The sequence below is a fragment of the Hippoglossus stenolepis genome, chromosome 8 (genome assembly GCF_022539355.2).
Source record: "Hippoglossus stenolepis isolate QCI-W04-F060 chromosome 8, HSTE1.2, whole genome shotgun sequence".
Lineage (NCBI taxonomy): Eukaryota > Metazoa > Chordata > Actinopteri > Pleuronectiformes > Pleuronectidae > Hippoglossus > Hippoglossus stenolepis.
In genome coordinates this window covers 27,008,485-27,029,088 of record NC_061490.1, presented here as the reverse complement: position 1 = coordinate 27,029,088, position 20,604 = coordinate 27,008,485, and the positions used below count along the sequence as shown (strand labels likewise).

Here is a 20,604-nt window from a genome sequence, read left to right as displayed (position 1 = left end):
GAAAGGTTGTAAAATATCCGGGAAACATTAATATTTTACAATTAAAAAAGCAAAAGCCTAACTCAAATCTTTAATGACATTGAACTGTTTCATTTAAAAACCCGTTTTCTTCATGTTCTTGTAACATGAAGTCATTTCTTTATCAGATGTAACAATGAGTTGTTCAGGTACAGACCTGTGTTCTTTAGAAAAGTTCAATATTAAATAACAAATTTCATCTAAATGTCAGATTCTGCTTCTGCCTCTAAAACACTTAAACAGTCAAAGTGTAACTGGTCGTATACTGTTTCAATACAAATTGTAAAAGAAAACTACTTTCCATCAGTCAGTGAAGGCAGCTCCATCCTGCAGAACCCTGGGAAATGTAGTTGTTGATGTATTAAAACGAATGAATCAGATTAAAATCAGTTCTGAGGTTTGTTTTTATTGGCTGTTCCAGAGTCAGCTGATCTCTGAGCTGAAACAAAATTCAGGTCGGGTTCAAAATCTGATCGGAGCAGTTTTACATGGAGAAACTTTATTCTTCAATCAAATGGATAAAAGCAGTTTTTATTTTTCTCTTGTGAAGTTTTAATGTGACAGGATATTGTTGCCTGTGATGAACACTGCAGCCTGTTGGGGGTGCTGTTCTGACTTGACACAGACTGTTGAGCCGCGTCGGCTCGTCAGAGACGGACGTCACACGGGGACATTTAAACGCAGCATTAGAGACACTGTCAGTAGCATCTGACCTCTGACGACGATGCCTTCATTGACTCAAACATTTTGTTGTATTTATGAATGACATCGTCACATTCAGTCATCAGCTGTTTCCTATTCCATGTGTTGAGCTCCGTTGACCTTTGACCCCAGAGACCAAGTCTAGATCTTCTCCACGTAGTTTCCAGGAAACATTCCCTCTCTGCCTCGCAACCGGCCGAACCACCAACCAGACGGATCTGAGGACACACACAAACACTTGAGGATGAATCCAAGACTGAGACCAAGTTTGAGTACAAGTCAGAGACAGAGTTCAACACCGAGTTAAAGTCCATGACCGAGTCAGAGACCAAGGATGAGTCTGAGATTGAGTTCAAGACCAATCTGAGACAGTGACAGAGACTGAGACCAAGGAAAAGTCGGAAATCGAGTCTGCAGGTAGCAGTCTGACTTTAAATACAGACGACCAGTCTAAGAACTATCTACAATGAGGAGGTACCAGGAGGTGTCATGTTGTCCATCTTTATTTACAGTCTGTGGTATCAGCGTTACCTTCAGTGAGTATGTCGATGACATCATCAGTGTTGAAGCTGAGCTCGTCTGTGTCCTGGGCGTCGTAGGCGTACAGGGCTCTGCACTGAGGACACCGAGGCTTCGGTTTGGGAGCAGGTTTAGGTCGACCTGCTCCAGGAAGAGGCTTCACCTCCTTTGACCGGCGTCGCTGCAGCCTGCAGGCAACACCCAGGTATTACACCAACATATTTATTTACAGTGCAGTAGAGAGAGCCTGCAGCAGGGATAATAGATCTGAGAATGTTTCAGGATTTAATGTAACAGAACATAGAACCAACACAAAGAACTCAGGAAGGTTGATGAAGAGCTAGTGGTCTGAACCAGACTCACTCTGGAAACAGGTTCAGCGGGTCACTTCTGGTTATACTGGTTCTAACATCCAGTAGTTTTACTGGATCAGTTACTGATTACCTGACCCCCACTGAAGACATGGGTTAAATCTGTTATATTAGTGGTTGCAGCAGTGATACTAGTTTTACACTTGTTGCACTGGTTACTGGTGACCCTGGTTGTTCGGGTTAAACCAGGTTGCTCCCAGAGGTCTCACCCTGCAGCGCCCTGTTCAGGGACATCCATGAAGCCCATGTCGCATTGTTTGGGGGCGTGGTTGCTGGGGCGGCGCTGGCTCTGGAGGCGGGGCAGACTGGGTTGCTCCATGCTAGACTGCTGCCTCAGCAGGGAGCCTCTGGAGGAGGTGGGACCTCTGGGCGCTCTGCCCCCTCTGGAGTGAGACGCTAAGGAAAAAATAAATTCAAACCAATATTGAAACCATCAGGTGACGTCCTGTTTTTTAATAATTTTTTTTAATAAAAAATGGTACCTGAATTGTACTGATTGCTGGGTGGAGCCTGGTTACCCATGTAGCGGCTCTTTCGGTTGTCCCTCCTTGTCGGTCCTACGAATCAAACAGACAGAAAGTGACAAGGAGCAACACAACAATGTGCCGATGACTGACTCATGTCAGAACTTACGTGAGTTCTTGGGCAGACCTGGTCCAATGGACACCTGCAGCACCTTTCCGCTGAGCTTCAGGACCGCCTCGTCCCCCTGACCCACCTGGAACTGGATCTGTCGGGATCCTGCAGAGCTGAACGGACCCCAGCCACCCTTCTTCACCTTAAACTCCAGACTGCAGACAGAAAACTTCTTTGATTAGCGATTATTAGTTTATATTTCAGGTGAAGGGTTTGAATTAGTTGGGTTAGTAATTAGTTCAGTTAGTTTTCAGTTTGTTAGTTGGTTTAAACTGTGACTCACAGGTTGTTGAATTTCAGCGGAAGCTTCCTCTCACTTTTCTCATGAAAACGTTTGACGAGTAAACTGAGGAATTCCGTTTTAAAGATGCTCTGAAGAACACTGTCATACTCTTCCTCATGAACGACGAAGAAATCATCCTGCAGAGAGCTGACAGACAGGTGAGAGACAGACAGGTCAGAGAGAGAGAGAGACAGAGACTTGTTCTGGTTCGGCTTCTAATTTTAGATCTAATCCAGGGTTAAGTTCTTATCCCGCTTCTGTTCTCACTTCAGATCCCGGTACTTTTTGTAGTTCTGGTTCTGATTCTACTTCTAGTACCACTCCTGGTTCTGATTCTCTTTGTGGTGTTGATGCTGGTTCTAGTTCTACCTATGACCTAATTCTGGTTCTGTACCTCAGCGAAACAGACTGGATCTTGTTGAGCTCGATCTTCCTCTTGAGAACTTCCTGGATCTGACCTTTATCTGGACCCTGTTTCACTTTCTCTCGACCAATCAGGTACAGGAACTTTGGTGTCAGGATTAGGTCTCGTTTCACCGTCTGTGGGACAGAACCGAGTGGTCAGTTGGGCGTTGTGTTTGAAACAAAACAGATTCTGACTCTTCCTGAGTTTTTACCCTGAATCTTCTGTCATATTTCACCACCACGTCAGCAAAGTCGATCCTCTCTCGGCGGCCGACGAACTGTCTGATCTCGGGATGGTTGTCTGTTCCGATGTAGTCGCCCACAAAGTTTCTGTTGATGCTGTTTCTGCGACGTTCCTTCTTGTTCAGCAGGACATCGGACGCTGGAAGAAACGCCTCATCACTTATTAAAGATAAAAATGCCGTACAAACCGGTCAAGCTGATTCCTAATCACATCGTGGACAACAGTCTTACCTTCCTCCCTCATCTTGACGTGCTTGCGGACAGCGATGTGTTTGCGCCACGCCTTCTGGATGACCCGAGCGTAACCATTGTACTTCCTCTCTCTCATCTCCTCCAGCAGGAAGAGCTGCAGAGAGAAAAACCACCGAAACACGGAAACATTTCAAACTGAACAACAGAACCCGACAGTCTAGTTCAGGACAGTTCTGAAGTTCCGGTCCTCATGTAGAACTTCAGCTCGTTCATCATCTGTTCATCATCAGGGACAATTGGAGGTTCATTGTCTCGATCACGGACGACTTGTTTTCTCTCCTGAGTCACAGTTTCTACTTTGAAACTTTACCATGGGATGAAACACTTCCTGTACATTAATGTTTCATACCGACTCCGGAGCTTTGATGAAGACCTTGGCCTTGCCAAGCTGGAACTGGTCCTGGTCCATGTTCACACAGTTGAGGAGGTGCAGGACTCCTTGGCGCTCGTCACCCTTCCATTGAGGCCAAGTCTCTTTGGTCAGGATGGCGTACCTGCAGCACATTTATGTTTGTTGTTCTGTTAGTGAGGAATGTTTCTCTCTCGTTGTGGGAACTGTTGTGTTTGTCTATAATTTTGCTACTATGTAAAGTGTCTTCGCATAGTGTGGGTTGCGATTTCATGATATACAGATAAAACTGAATTGAAGCCCTGGGATTCACTGGTACCCAGTCCAGATTAAACCCCGCCTATCACCTCCAGCTCTCCCACGACCCTCAGAGGATTTGCCTTATAGATGATGGATTCAATCAAATTTAGCTGAATTGAAAACTATCATTGTATTGGAAGCAGCAGTACAGTGTACAGGGTGTTGTTGTGTTTAAACACTGACCTCTGCAGGAACTTTTTGAAGACCCGTCTGTAGGCATATCCAGCCCGGCGGACCCGGATGTTCTCTCGGAGGCCCAAGTACTCCACCTGGTGTCGGACCCTGTTGTCCTCCCAGTCTCGAGGTCGTTTGGTCTCGTTGGGTTTGATGCAGCGGATATAGTGAGGCGTGCACTTCATCAGGGTCTGGACCAGAGTGTTGGCTTGTTTCTGAAAGACGAGGGCAGCGTTGTGTTGTTGAATGTTAATGTAATTAACTTTAGGTTGTATTTACTTATCTGCAGCTATAGCGCTGCCTGGTGTTGGTACTAACTTGTGAGATCAATTCAGTTCTATCACACTCGCTCACCTTGATCTTGCTGCTGGCGGTGGACGGACGCCCTCTCTTCTCTGCCTCCAGGTTCTCAGGGAACAAAGCTCTGATGAACGGACTGAGCACAAACACAACACACACCAACTTGATTGGAACACAAGGTCGGAACCTTCACACAATATGTCAGATATGTCTTAAAAGGACAAGTAAATCTCCAGAGGACAGCTACGTCACACAGGTCTTGTACGTCCCACAGGTCATGTACCCCACAGGTCATGTACGTCACACAGGTCATGTACGTCACACAGGTCATGTACGTCCCACAGGTCTTGTACGTCACACAGGTCATTACGTCCCACAGGTCATGTACGTCCCACAGGTCATGTACGTCACACAGGTCATGTACGTCACACAGGTCATGTACGTCACACAGGTCTTGTACGTCACACAGGTCATGTACGTCCCACAGGTCATGTACGTCACACAGGTCATATACGTCCCACAGGTCATGCACGTCCCACAGGTCTTGTACGTCCCACAGGTCTTGTACGTCCGTCAGGTCAGGTACGTCCCTCAGGTCAGGTACGTCCCACAGGTCATATATGTCCCACAGGTCATACCACAGGTCTTGTCGTCCACAGGTCAGGGTCCTCAGGTAGGTCGTCCCACAGGTCATATATACACATCCCACAGGTCATATACGTCCTCAATACTTACAATTCGCTGCTCTGCATCAGCTCTATGATGTCATTGAAGAGTACATCTCTGTTCCTCTCACAGAAACCACTGACATCATATGACACCTGCACAGGTAGACAGATTGACAGGTAGACAGGTGAACAGAGACAGACTGACAGGTAGACAGGTGAACAGAGACAGATTGACAGGTGAACAGAGACAGACTGACAGGTAGACAGGTGAACAGAGACAGACTGACAGGTAGACAGGTGAACAGAGACAGGTAGACAAGACAATTGACAGGTGAACAGAGACAGATTGACAGGTGAACAGAGACAGGTAGACAGGTGAACAGAGACAGATTGACAGGTGAACAGAGACAGGTAGACAGGTGAACAGAGACAGATTGACAGGTAGACAGGTTAACAGAGACAGGTAGACAGGTGAACAGAGACAGATTGACAGGTAGACAGGTGAACAGAGACAGGTAGACAGGTGAACAGAGACAGATAGACAGGTAGACAGGTGAACAGAGACAGGTAGACAGGTGAACAGAGACAGGTAGACAGGTGAACAGAGACAGATTGACAGGTAGACAGGTGAACAGAGACAGGTTGACAGGTAGACAGGTGAACAGAGACAGGTAGACAGGTAGACAGGTGAACAGAGACAGATTGACAGGTAGACAGGTGAACAGAGACAGATAGACAGGTAGACAGGTGAACAGAGACAGATAGACAGGTAGACAGGTGAACAGAGACAGATTGACAGGTAGACAGGTGAACAGAGACAGATTGACAGGTGAACAGAGACAGACTGACAGGTAGACAGGTGAACAGAGACAGATTGACAGGTGAACAGAGACAGACAGACAGGTAGACAGGTGAACAGAGACAGATTGACAGGTAGACAGGTGAACAGAGACAGGTAGACAGGTGAACAGAGACAGATTGACAGGTAGACAGGTGAACAGAGACAGGTAGACAGGTGAACAGAGACAGGTAGACAGGTGAACAGAGACAGATTGACAGGTAGACAGGTGAACAGAGACAGATTGACAGGTAGACAGGTGAACAGAGACAGATTGACAGGTAGACAGGTGAACAGAGACAGGTAGACAGGTGAACAGAGACAGATTGACAGGTAGACAGAGACAGGTAGACAGAGACAGGTAGACAGGTAGACAGAGACAGAGACAGGTAGACAGGTAGACAGGTAGACAGGTGAACAGAGACAGGTAGACAGGTGAACAGAGACAGATTGACAGGTAGACAGGTGAACAGAGACAGGTAGACAGGTAGACAGAGACAGGTAGACAGGTAGACAGGTAGACAGAGACAGGTAGACAGGTAGACAGGTAGACAGGTGAACAGAGACAGGTAGACAGGTAGACAGGTGAACAGAGACAGGTAGACAGGTGAACAGAGACAGGTAGACAGGTAGACAGGTAGACAGGTGAACAGAGACAGGTAGACAGGTAGACAGGTAGACAGGTAGACAGGTGAACAGAGACAGATTGACAGGTAGACAGGTGAACAGAGACAGATTGACAGGTAGACAGGTGAACAGAGACAGGTAGACAGGTGAACAGAGACAGATTGACAGGTAGACAGAGACAGGTAGACAGGTAGACAGGTAGACAGAGACAGGTAGACAGGTAGACAGGTAGACAGAGACAGGTAGACAGGTAGACAGAGACAGGTAGACAGGTAGACAGGTAGACAGAGACAGGTAGACAGGTAGACAGAGACAGGTAGACAGGTAGACAGGTGAACAGAGACAGGTAGACAGGTGAACAGAGACAGTAGACAGGTAGACAGAGACAGAGACAGAGACAGGTAGACAGGTAGACAGAGACAGGTAGACAGGTAGACAGGTAGACAGAGACAGGTAGACAGGTAGACAGGTAGACAGAGACAGAGACAGAGACAGGTAGACAGGTAGACAGAGACAGAGACAGGTAGACAGGTAGACAGAGACAGGTAGACAGGTAGACAGGTAGACAGAGACAGGTAGACAGAGACAGGTAGACAGGTGAACAGAGACAGGAGACAGGTAGACAGGTAGACAGAGACAGAGACAGGTAGACAGGTAGACAGGTAGACAGAGACAGAGACAGGTAGACAGGTAGACAGAGACAGAGACAGGTAGACAGGTAGACAGAGACAGAGACAGGTAGACAGGTAGACAGAGACAGGTAGACAGGTAGACAGGTAGACAGAGACAGGTAGACAGGTAGACAGAGACAGAGACAGGTAGACAGGTAGACAGAGACAGAGACAGGGAGACAGGTAGACAGAGACAGAGACAGGTAGACAGGTAGACAGAGACAGAGACAGGTAGACAGAGACAGAGACAGGTAGACAGGTAGACAGGTAGACAGGTAGACAGGTAGACAGGTAGACAGGTAGACAGAGACAGGTAGACAGGTAGACAGAGACAGAGACAGAGACAGTAGACAGGTGAACAGAGACAGGTAGACAGAGACAGGTAGACAGAGACAGGTAGACAGGTAGACAGGTAGACAGGTAGACAGAGACAGGTAGACAGGTGAACAGAGACAGGTAGACAGGTGAACAGAGACAGGTAGACAGAGACAGGTAGACAGGTGAACAGAGACAGGTAGACAGAGACAGGTAGACAGGTAGACAGGTAGACAGAGACAGAGACAGGTAGACAGAGACAGGTAGACAGGTAGACAGGTAGACAGGTAGACAGGTACCTTCCCAGCGTAGTGGTGGACCACGAACCCTCGGTTCCAGCTGCTGAAGTGCTGGTGAGCTCCGATCTGTCCCTGAAGTTTCTGCAGCAGAGTCTGATCCGCCCCCTCCCCTTTAGCGTGCATCGTAGCACAAACATCGTCCAGGATACTCATGATCCCAAGAGGATTCTGGGAGATTATGAGAGGGTCACCAGCAGTGTGATGATGGGAAGGCAATGTAAGTAATATTTAAAACTCCCTGACAAGGAACATTTCGTAAAATGGTTAGTTTAAGAACTTTTAAAATTCAATTATTTTTGATTATCGTCAAATCATAATATTCATCAAGGTTCTTTACATATTAAGGTCGAGACCTTAAAGTTATAGAGAAACCAACAGTTCCCACAATGAGCAGCTCTGACTGGAAGAAAGAACCAGACTCAATGTGGAGAAAGAGAGGTTCAGTATCTGGCCCATGGACACTTGGGCACAAGGGGGAGACGAGGTATTGAACCGCTGACCCTCTGGTTAGTGGACGACTCGCTCAGCCTTCAGAGCCACAGCTGCCCAGTAAGGTCAAATGTACGTGTATTTCCATATTTATAGATTAACACATAAAAACATCTTTATAAATAAACATTCTATTGATTTCTTTATCCATTTCCACCGATCTTCAAACTGTTTGACTTTATTTTCATTGGTGACATTTCTGACCATAGTCTGTTCTCTGATTGGCCGACTCACCAGTTTGGACTCGATGAGGTCACACACCACTTTATTGTTGAAATACTCGATGGGCATCCATTTGATTCCCTCCTGAACATATTCTTCCTGCAGACAGAGAGCAACAAGGCGACATGACGTAGAGGAGATGATTGACAGAACAATCAAAGATGTGTGTTTGTGCGATGATGTCACGATGGGTCACCTGTTCGGCCTTTAGAGTGAGTTCAATAAAAATCTGCTGCAGCTTCTCGTTCACAAAGTTAATGCTGAACTGTTCAAAGCCGTTTTTCTGAAAAAAAAACATCACAAAACAATAATCAAATAATAACAATAATATAATTCCTGCTAACATCAGTCACTACCTGTTTTCACCAGCAGAGGTCAACACCCAAACAGATTTCACTTTCATCATCTACCCGAATTGATTTCCTAAATTTCCCAGAATGCTGTTCATTGACCCTAAAGGCAGAAGGCAGGAACTTTTAGCTTCTAGTGTCAGATTCTACTTTGTCTCTTTGTAAGAGCCGATCATTGTAATAACACTTTAATAAAGAGATGAGTTGTTGAGCCAGATTAACCCTAAAGGCAGTGGTTAGGTTAGTGCAGGTTTAGAGCTACTCGGTCTAGATTAACTTGGTCTAGATTAAGTAGGTTTAGATTAAATTAGTTTAGATTAAGGGTTAGTGAATTTATGTCATAGGTGAACCAGTGAAGTACAAAAGGTAGAGGTAAATACCTGGAAGATCTCGAAGCCGTAGATGTCGAGCACTCCGATGTTCAGCTCTTCCTGGTCCTTCTGGATGGCTTTATTAACGCACTGACACACACACATAAATAAAACAATAAAGTGATGTGTAATATGACAGGATTGTGGAATCTGACGTAAAGTGAGAGCAGAGAGTTAAACTGACATCGACAAGGAAGTCGAAGAGTCGGGCGTACAGAGCTTTGGACAGAGCGTCTCTGGAGAAACACGCCTGCTCTGTGTTCAGCGTGACGGAGATTGACTCGGTCTTCCCGCCCCACTTACTGTCCATAATCTTGCTGGTCAGTTTACTGCAAAGACCGTCCTGAGAGATCCCCAAAAGGAAGGACGGGAACGCCAGGACTGAGAGACAGGGACAGAGAGACATGGTTACATTAGGAGGACATGAGAACAAGAGAACATGAGAACAAGAGAACAAGAGAACATGAGAACAAGAGGACATGAGATCAAGAGAACAAGAGGACATGAGAACAAGAGGACATGAGAACAAGAGAACATGAGAACAAGAGAACAAGAGGACAAGAGAACAAGAGAACAAGAGAACAAGAGGACATGAGAACAAGAGAACAAGAGGACATGAGAACAAGAGATCATGAGATCAAGAGGACAAGAGAACAAGAGGACATGAGAACAAGAGAACAAGAGAACATGAGGAACATGAGGACATGAGAACAAGAGAACATGAGAACAAGAGGACAAGAGAACATGAGATCAAGAGAACAAGAGAACAAGAGAACATGAGATCAAGAGGACAAGAGAACAAGAGGACAAGAGAACATGAGAACAAGAGAACAAGAGGACATGAGAACAAGAGAACAAGAGGACAAGAGAACATGAGAACATGAGAACAAGAGAACAAGAGGACATGAGATCAAGAGGACAAGAGAACAAGAGGACAAGAGAACATGAGAACAAGAGAACAAGAGAACAAGAGAACATGAGATCAAGAGGACAAGAGAACAAGAGGACAAGAGAACATGAGAACAAGAGATCAAGAGAACATGAGAACAAGAGAACAAGAGAACATGAGAACAAGAGGACAAGAGAACAAGAGAACAAGAGAACATGAGAACATGAGAACAAGAGAACAAGAGAACAAGAGAACATGAGAACAAGAGAACAAGAGAACATGAGAACAAGAGAACAAGAGAACATGAGAACATGAGAACCATGTAAAGTGTAGTTGCGGATCTTACAGTCCTGACTTTCAACCACAGCGTAGTTGTTTTCTTCTCTGAAACTGATGTTTCCCAGATGAAGAATTCCTGCAACGAGTTGAAGAACCGAATCCTGATCCTCCACAGACAGACCCACAACTGACATCGCCCCCTGCAGGACAGACAGGTTAACAAACAGACAGACAGGTCAAAAGACAGACAGTTTAACAAACGGGTCAACAGACAGTCAGACAGGTCCACAGACCATAGTGTCGCAGAACTCCTTCTTATCGTTGACATCCTCCACTGTGTAGGTTCCTGATTGATTGAGGTAGCTGTAGTAGTCAGGGGTCGTGACCCCAAGGTTCTCCCTCTGCTCCCCACTCGCCCCCTCCAACAGCTGAGGGCAAAGTTCACAGTAAAGTCACACTGAGGTCACAGTGAGGTCATGATGAAGAACATGATGAAGAACATGATGTAGAACATGATGTAGAACATGATGAAGAACATGATGAAGAACATGATGTAGAACATGATGAAGAACATGATGTAGAACATGATGAAGAACATGATGTATCACATGATGAACATGTTGTAGAACATGATGAAGAACATGATGTAGAACATGATGAAGAACATGATGTAGCACATGATGAAGAACATGATGAAGAACATGATGTAGAACATGATGTAGAACATGATGAAGAACATGATGTAGCACATGATGTAGAACATGATGAAGAACATGATGTAGCACATGATGAAGAACATGATGAAGAACATGATGTAGCACATGATGAAGAACATGATGTAGTACCTGGTAGTAGATGTGGAAGTTTCTTTCTCCTTCATTCTGTGAAACAACTCGACTTTTCTCCAACAAGAAGTTGGAGATTTTTCCTCCATCAGGAGCTCCGCCCCGACTAAACTGGATCTCAAAGTATTTACCCTGAGAGGAGGAGACAGATCTGTTTCTGTAAACATCTGTTTCTCTTCACATCTGTTTGTGTTGACATTTATACATTTACTCACAAATCTGCTGGAGTTGTTGTTGCGGACAGTCTTGGCGTTACCGAAGGCCTCCAGCAGAGGGTTGGACTGCAGGATGATGTCTTTAACATGCTGCACACAGTCACATGTTCATCAGCAGCAATTAATACACTGTACTGTGTACTAATCAATACTCCACTCTGTCTATTAGTCTGAGTAATATTGTGTACAGACCTGTACTTTGTCTCCTCCTCCAGACACTTTGGACACGTAGCTCATAATATATTTGGCTGCAACAGTTTTTCCAGCTCCACTCTCACCGCTGAGACAACAAGGATTCAAACAACAAAGATTCAAAGAGTGAGTTCTGGGTTGAGCCCTGGGTTCCTCTCAGTTGCTTGTGACCGATGAAGGGTTAAGCCTAACCCAATGAAAGGCTCCTAGGGGACCATGATCAGAGGCCTGAACTACCTCAGCTGACTCCTTCTGACCTGAAGGAGCAGCGTCTCTACTCCGAGGTCACCCTATCTCTGCCTTGTGGCTCGGCTCCCTGTTCACCACAGCAGTCTGGTACAACGCCCACATTACGGCTGATGCTGCACAAATCCAACTCTCCATCTGCTGCTCCGTCTTCTCCTGACTCGTGAGTAAGACCCCAAGATACAAACCTCCCCCGCCTGCACCAGAGGTCACACTTTGATGGAGCCAACAGAACCTCATCATCTGAAAAAGCGAGGATGCAGTTCTGAGGTTCCCAAATCAAAATCTCCTCACCACGGCTGTGCCTTGAAATCCTGGCCATGCAAATCATGAGCAGAATTGGTGACAAACCTGGAGAAGTCCAACAGCCACCAGTTTGACTTCAAGCAGAGGACAGATACACAGCTGTCACTTTGCTTATACAAGGACCAGATGGCCGAGGCCCCGACACCCCATCCTCCCATAGCACCCATCCTCCAGAGGCTGATGGACGCTGCCATTGTCTGACAGCCATCACAATGTTGACCCACCTTAATGACGCCCCGCCCCTGATGGACACTGAGAGGATTGCAGCCTGCCACACACAGACGATGATGTCAGTGTGTACTACAACATAGAAAAATACAGTGGAACCAACCGTTTATAGTGATCAAGGGACAGAATCGTTCCTATGCAAATGCTGTTTCAATAATTTTGTTCTAGTGATCAGGTAATCTGCTTACAGTGATCACTTCAGGTCTTTTCATGTTTGGACGCAAAATATTTGTTATAGTTGTTAATGTCTCTGTCTGTAATTTACTGCTCCTCTGTGTCTCTATCATTCATCACTGAACCATCTCCTCTACTTACATTCACTACGTTTACTGTAGTGTGTGTGTGTGTGTGTGTGTGTGTGTGTGTGTGTGTGTGTTGTGTGTGTTGTATGTTTCACTTCATACATCGCCCGACCCTTTAAGACATGAGTTCATGTATGTTTGTTACATGTCTGCTGAAGCGTGTTTATTACCTGATGATGACGCACTGGTTCTCGCTGTCAATCATCATGTTTCTGTACATGTTATCAGCCAGTGCGTAGATGTGGGGGGGGTTCTCATACTGGGCCTGGGGGGTGGAGGGGTGAGGTTAATGATGTCATAAATTCAGTGATTTTGTGATTGGTAATCTTACCGCTCCCTGGTACAGCTCCACCTCCCTCTCAGTGAAATATGGAAGCTGTTTGAATGGATTCACTGAGATCAGAACTGCACCGATGTAGGTCTGACAACGGGTCAAGGACCAGAACCTGAACCTGAAGGTGTAATTTGTCACATCTGGCATTCTGTCTCTCGTCATGTAATGATAATAAACGTCAGTGAGGATACAAAGATGTAGTCGTCCATGTATCTCTTCTTCAGGTTGTCTGTGATGGCGTCCTCGCTGATTTTGGACAGAAGCACCATGTCGTCCACGCCACTCACCTTCACGTTCTGAGCCAGCCAATGGTAACGCTCCTTACTGCCCTGAGGGGTCGCACAAATGTTAGACACACACACACACACACACACACACACACACACACAATTCATCACTGTTTTTAACCCATTATCTGATTTGTTGTTTATTGTTTTGTTCATTATAAGCTCCACCACTTAGTCAGTCAGTCAGTTAGTCAGTCAGTCAGTCAGTCAGTTAGTTAGTTAGTTAGTTAGTAACACTAACCCTGTTCATCTCAGATTTTAACTTGGAGGAAGGATGTTGATCAGAGGGATCCAGGATTTTTTAAATCTGTCTTTAACTTTGTGTGTTTGGTGGGACACACCCCCTCCTGAATTCCCAGAATTCCTCAGTCTTGTGGGATCTTGTCGTGTTGAGGATCAGTGAAGGGTGACGCCCCGACATGTTCGCCTCGACACGCTGCATGTGTGTGTGTGTGTGTGTGTGTGTGTGTGTGTGTGTGTGTGTGTGTGTGTGTCTTGCAGATTTAAATCTGATGATCAATAAATTGATCGACAGGAAACTTCCTCCTCCAGCTCAGTCAGCTGTCTTCTGATTGGCTGAGGCCTGATAAGGCGTTTGGTCTGACAGGAGAAAGGAGACTGGGGCCCCTGGTGATCTGGGGGCCCCTGGTTAAGTTAATCATGTGCAAGAAGCACAGACCGTAGAGTGGAAATAAATAAACGGACGCCTGAGTCTGTTTGCATCATGATGTTTGAACCTGTTCGCTTTCCATACTCACCCCTGAGGGGCCCCTGAGGGCCATAACTTCTGACAGAGGTCAAAGTGTCACTAGATGTTTCCCTAGTTATAGGCGGTACTTTGATTTTAGTTTTACTTCATTCAGATGCTTTGTTGATTGATAATATTTATACATTTTCTATTTTTATTTTCTAAAATCAACGATAATGACATTTTTTCAGATCCTTGTTTCTGATCCTAAAAACAAAAAAACAGCAACAGATCTGATTCTGATTCACTGGAGATCAGGTCCAGGATCAGTTCCAGGATCAGGATCAGGTCCAGGACCAGATCCAGGATCAGGTTCAGGTTATTGTTAGTCTTTTCTCGGTGTAGATAAAAAGTGAACTCACCATGTCTGCTCCTCCTGCTCTTCACTTCCTGTTTCAGGTAAAAGTTGAGAAGTCTTGAGTTGGTCTCAGCTGGATCCAGGTGGACTCAGACTGAACCTGGACCAGGTGAGTCCGGATCAGATGGTTCAGTTCAGTGGACTCAGATTGGTTCTGCAGCTCTGAACATGTTCCAGTGTTTCTGAGTCTGTTTTTCTTCAGTCTCTAAAGTCTCCGCAGGTGTGGACAGGTAGAGCCCCGCCTCCTCCCCCTTCCGGTGGAACTTTGGGTAATGAAGTCCTGATGGGGAACAGCTGGAGCTCTGCTGCCCCCTGGTGTCAGACCACAGGCTTTTTCTCATGTAACTTCACTGATATTTGTTGTTTTAGAACATAGGACAAGATGGAGAATATCCCTTATTGACAATTTGTTTATTTTAAAAGTGAATTCAAATGACACAATATATTATAATAATATTTTTTAAAGTTTACACACTGTAGGGTCTGTGAACTATTTGATACACACAGGAAACAGTGCATGATGGGAGTTGAGGTCACATGAATGTTTACGCTGCATAATGTATCGAAACAGTTGAATCTTAAAGCTTCTGCAGGTCCTGGTCAAGGGCCCTGAACTCAATCAGGTTAACTTCAGGTTTAATTCAGAGTTTTCAGTCCTACGAAGCTCGTTGACTTGTTATCAGGTAAATCACCATGGTAACTTACACTGAGCAGCTGACCTGCTCCAGGTTAAGTTGGAGATAAGAGATCAAACAGTATAAAGCTCCGCCCACTGACCAATCCCTTCCTTTGAACCATGACATCATGTTCTCAGAGGATCCGTGGACCTGGTGTGGATTGTTCGAGTCTCTGAGGAGGACCAGGGTCTTCAGAGACCCACAAGATCCTTTGAGCTCCTCTGATGAGCTTCTGAAAGATCTAGATTCTCCTCAGAGGATGAACCTCTGTCAGCTGCTGGAGCCCAACAGAACCAGCCTGACCCGTAAAGTGCTCCCAGTACCACAGACTGCATCTGCTCCACTTGTTTCCTGTTCACTGGCTGATGCAGAGAAGCTCAATCTACTTTTTACACATTAATAAAGTCTTTCCTTGAGTTTTTATTGTTCTTTATGGTTTTCTACTGATTTTCTTTTAGTATCTGACTTGTTTTCAAATCTCTGTGTGCATGTGTGCACTGATATCAATATACAGTAGAAATAGAATCACTGTAATATATAATAAATATGAATAATAATTTGAAAATCAGTCGACTTCCTTCTTTACAGTCTGTGTGTTTTATTTCCTGCAGTTCAGCTTGAAGCCTCCAGGGTTTCACCTGAAAGACTAAAACTGTCAAACACACAATGAGAATTCATGTAAATGACATGTGATGGAAACAGGTGACATTAAATTCAGATCTGCTCTTGTTCATGAACAGTTTTACTATAAAAACAATCCCAGATGTTTTACCAGCTGTTCTTCCTGCATTTAGCAGCTGGAATTTTTTACCTTTTTCTGGATGTTTGTTCTGCTCAGATTTTTATTATTCAACAGTTTGATCCTCAGCTCTGCTGTCAGTCAACTGTCCACGTCTGTTATTGGTCATATGCAGGAAACCCCGCCCCTTTTATGTGCACTGTACAGTAGGAAAACCTGAGTTAACTTAACGAGTTGAGGGAATTTCTTTTTGAACTTTGACCTTTTGATCAGTTGTCACTTGGACTCAAAGGAGGCATAGAACCACAGTGCGGTAATTCTAGTAAAATCTTTGTAAAGGTTTTGACACCTTGTTGTTTTGAAGCTCGTCTTCATTCTGGGCTAGATGAGTAGAATTTGAAAAACCTTGATTGACAGGAAGTAGCATTGTGAGTGTTTCTGACTAAACGATGTTTCTACTGTGAAATTCACTTCGATAAAAGGTTCAAAACATCTGAGAAACTAAAACCATCAGTGGATGAATCAGCTGTTGGATCCATCGACACTGAGTGATGACGCCGAGCTTCATGTCCACACGGTTTGTTTTAATGAGTTTTACATCATCTGCAGTTAAAGGGCTAACACATGAAAAACAGCGGCGTGGTCCATTCAACAGTCTGTTTGTGCTCTGCTCAAAAGCACTGAGGCAGCTTCCTGTTCTCAATCTGTAAAACCATGATCACATTTACATCTAAAACTGGGCTGCTCTCTGATTGGCTACGAGTCCGACTGAGTAACCAATGAGGAACTTCTGCCCAAATAAGGAAGAAGAGTTGGAGCTGAAAACAAACGTAGAAACAGAAAAAAAGAAGAAAAAAGTGGAATAAAACCAACAGGCTCAGTTTCTGCAGTCGAGTCATAAAGCTTCAGTCTCACACACGGGAACGTGGTGCCGGTCACATGATGCCGTTGGTGAAGTACTGGAAGCCGTCGTACAGTTTGGTGGTTAGTGACCTCATCGATCCGTCGACCAGCTGATCAATCAGCAGCTGCAGCTGCTCCTCCGTCAGACTCATGTGGAAACGTTCCTTCAGACCTCGCATGGTGCTGGAACCGTGGAAACATGGCAGCTGAGTACCTGGGGGGAGGGGGGGTCCGCACAGTGATGTCAAAACCAGTCAGTGTCAGGAGTGTGTGTGTGTGTGTGTGTGTGTGTGTGTACCTTGCTGCATGATCTCCACAATCTGCAGAACTCGGTCCATGTGTTTTCTGGCTGCGATCAGACCCTGAAGCATCAACATCTTGTAGTAGTTGAACATGTCGCCGTCTGGACCCCCCATCACCTAAAACACACAAAGACACAGTTTCACTAAAACACACAACTTTTCTGTTGGTGTGTCATCAATTATACATCAACTATAAAACAAGATGCAAGGAACAGAAACCACAACCTCCTCAAAGTCGACTTCAACCAAAGAACGATAATGACCTAATGGATACCAATAACTCCATTTCCTTTAATGTACAGATGAGTGCAAACATAATGTAAACCTAATTAACAATATCGCAGTGACGAGAACATGTTCTACACAAGATCCTACAAAAGGAGCAGCAGAACCTCTTTAATCACCCCTAGAACCTCATCGTGACCACGAGAAACTCACATCCACGAAGTCAGTAGTGAGTTTGAAGGCGGACGTTTCGAAGCCAAGGTTTTTGGGTGAGCTGGAGAGGATGAAGCCGAAGTCAATGTGGATGATGTGACCTTCAGCGTCCAAGAGGATGTTTCCGTTGTGCCTGAGAGGACAGAGGAGAACACAGGAGGGTGGGAAGTCATTAGAAAAGGGAGAATCCATCAAACGTGCAGTGTCCAGGTAAGGGAAGCAAGCCAACTCTCTCAAAGTCTTTTGACTTGCGACTGAAGCAAGCTTTCGAAATTCTGAATATGAGTGTGGTTGGTTGGGTTAATGACAAACTTATTATTGCAATCTTTAAAGTGTTGTTCTATATATTGCCCATATGGATGGAACAAAATGACAAGTCTGTTGGAAATACTAATGTGGTTCAATAATAAAACTTAATGTTAAAAATAATGTTGATATGGCAAATTAATTAACAAGAAAATTTCACATTGGCACTTATTGTCAAAAAGGTGTCCGACCCCTGATTTAGACTCTGGGAACCAGCTGGGGTGGACGGGTGATGTCGTGACCTCACCTGTCTTTGACCTGCAGCAGGTAACAGATGAGGCTGTACCCAGCACAGCTCTGTACGAAGTTCCTCTGAGCGGACAGGAAGGCCTCAGTGGTCGGAGCTCCGTGCTCCTGCAGAAAGTAGTCGAGCAAAGACAGCTGGCTCTGCTTCTTCACCTGGTGGAGTGACACGGCGTTCATCACAGGCTCGATCATCCCGCTGTCTGACGACAACACCAGGATCTTATAGGGCTTTATCCAGAGGGGAACACGCTCCTGTTCATAGATCGACTACAGGTGAGGACAGAACAGGTGAGTTTCTCATTGATCAGTACATGTTGGTCATGTGATTTGACATGTGTGTGATGTCATAGCATTACCTTGAGCTGCTGCAGCACCTGGAAGGCGAGCAGCTCCTGTCTCAGGTCGTCTCCACATTTAACAATAACAGACAGAAGCCTCCAGTGTGGGAGGTGTCCGTATGGAGATCCTTCTCTGATCCTCCTACAGGACACACACCATACTGCAGTCAGTACAGACCACATGAGGACAGGAAGTGGACGAACTGAGGTAACCTCCAATGTCAGCTGACGTCAACATGCTGACAGAAGTTAACGTGTCAGTTTGAGTGTGAGAGCTCAGTTTGAAGTTAAAGTCCAGAACGGAGACAGACGACATCAGCTGAGCTGTCTTCAACACACCTGGTAATAACATGTGGTAATAACATGTGGTAATAACATGAGGTAATAACATGTGGTAATAACATGAGGTAATAACATGAGGTAATAACATGTGGTAATAACATGTGGTAATAACATGAGGTAATAACAAGAATAACACGAGGTAATAACATGTGTTAATAACACGAGGTAATAACACGAGGTAATAACACGTGGTAATAACACGAGGTAATAACACGAGGTAATAACACGTGGTAATAACACGAGGTAATAACACGAGGTAATAACACGAGGTAATAACGAGGTAATAACAAGGTAATAACACGAGGTAATAACATGAGGTAATAACATGAGGTAATAACATGTTACATGTAATAACATGAGGTAATAACATGTGTTAATAACATGAGGTAATAATATGTGGTAATAACATGTGGTAATAACACAAGGTAATAACACGAGGTAATAACTGGTAATAACACGAGGTAATAACACGAGGTAATAACACGAGTTAATAACACAAGGTAATAACACGTGGTAATAACATGTGGTAATAACACGAGGTAATAACACGAGGTAATAACACGAGGTAATAACACCAGGTAATAACACCAGGTAATAACACGAGTTAATAACATGTGGTAATAACATGTGGTAATAACATGAGGTAATAACATGAGGTAATAACATGTGGTATTAACGTGTGGTATTAACGTGTGGTAATAACATGAGGTAATAACATGAGGTAATAACATGTGGTATTAACGTGTGGTAATAACATTTTTTATGATCTGATCACAAGTGGACAGCTCTAAGTTCAGGTGTGAATGCTCTCAGATCAGATATAGATCTGTATAGAGCAGGGAAGTGAGATCTGATCACAAATGGTCACAGGAGACACATTTTAATTCCAGGTGTGAACACACGTACTTGACACTGGCCACTTGAGTACCGATGTTAATACCAGGTGTGAATGGTGCCAGTGAGGTATCAACTGAACATGACAAGTGGAGGTAAAGAAAGCTGAAGCCCGGAAATGAACCAGCAAGTTTGGAAATTTGAAGTTTCCATGAGAAAGTGTAGGAATTGAATGAAAAACTAAAATCTATTCATGGATGAGTCCAGAGTTCATCATGTTGAACGCAGTGCCACCTACCGGACTTTCTCTTCCCAGGGCTCCTTCAGGGCCACAGCCGACGGGTCCTCCGGGTCCCGTTTAAAGGTGGTGGGGGCCTGAGCCAGCTGCTCCGAGAGACGGCGCCTGTACAGAAAACACACACATATGTAAACTGTATCCACATATTAACTCTGGGAATCGTCCACAAATTGAGCCTTAACATTTTCCAGAACTTTTTCAGGCTTCTTTCAGACATTCACTGAACTCAGGAGATCCTCCAGATGTGTGTGAAAATGCAAATGTCTGAGTAAGAGATTCATGTTTGTTCTTGTCATCTTTCCAAGTTGACGTCTTTGTCAGCTTCTTCTACGCGTATGAGTCCTCTCTTTCATTCTAAGATACTGATTAAGACATTTGTGTTCTCACAGTCAAAACATTCCAGGAACATGTCCAGACTTCAAATCAGGGGCCTAATATATAACCAGTGTGTACGCCACTTCTCACGTAAACGTTGGGATCTATAAAAACAAACTTAACGGGAGAATGTGCGGACAGAGATGCGTGATGCTGTGCGATGGATACATGGACA

General features: G+C 44.8%; 2 protein-coding genes across 4 annotated transcripts in view; both read right to left on the bottom strand.

The window, feature by feature from the left end:
* Positions 1-404: 404 nt before the first annotated feature.
* On the bottom strand, positions 405-14,869 carry myo1eb (myosin IEb). The gene is made up of 27 exons (XM_035163836.2): positions 14,636-14,869; positions 13,430-13,567; positions 13,236-13,325; positions 13,075-13,169; positions 11,823-11,910; positions 11,631-11,720; positions 11,416-11,547; positions 10,864-10,998; positions 10,638-10,770; positions 9,587-9,783; positions 9,412-9,492; positions 8,878-8,964; positions 8,694-8,780; positions 7,971-8,138; positions 5,288-5,373; positions 4,607-4,688; positions 4,262-4,467; positions 3,779-3,923; positions 3,409-3,523; positions 3,147-3,316; positions 2,924-3,069; positions 2,530-2,676; positions 2,244-2,401; positions 2,093-2,167; positions 1,820-2,006; positions 1,252-1,427; positions 405-938 (listed from the first exon to the last, which is right to left on the bottom strand). The coding sequence occupies exons 1-27, from the start codon at positions 14,636-14,638 to the stop codon at positions 862-864; spliced, it is 3,294 nt and encodes a 1,097-aa protein (XP_035019727.1). The 5' UTR covers positions 14,639-14,869; the 3' UTR covers positions 405-861.
* Positions 14,870-15,882: 1,013 nt separating this feature from the next.
* The window catches only part of pi4kb (phosphatidylinositol 4-kinase, catalytic, beta), a 19,358-nt gene continuing 14,636 nt past the window's right edge, over positions 15,883-20,604 (bottom strand). For all 3 annotated transcript variants that reach the window (XM_047340837.1, XM_047340838.1, XM_047340839.1), the window contains 6 exons: positions 20,055-20,159; positions 18,599-18,722; positions 18,244-18,509; positions 17,691-17,823; positions 17,249-17,369; positions 15,883-17,164 (listed from right to left, as the gene is read on the bottom strand). In XM_047340837.1, the coding sequence (XP_047196793.1) occupies positions 16,983-17,164; positions 17,249-17,369; positions 17,691-17,823; positions 18,244-18,509; positions 18,599-18,722; positions 20,055-20,159 (931 nt within the window). In that variant the 3' untranslated portion in view covers positions 15,883-16,982. The remainder of the gene's footprint in view (positions 17,165-17,248; positions 17,370-17,690; positions 17,824-18,243; positions 18,510-18,598; positions 18,723-20,054; positions 20,160-20,604) is intronic.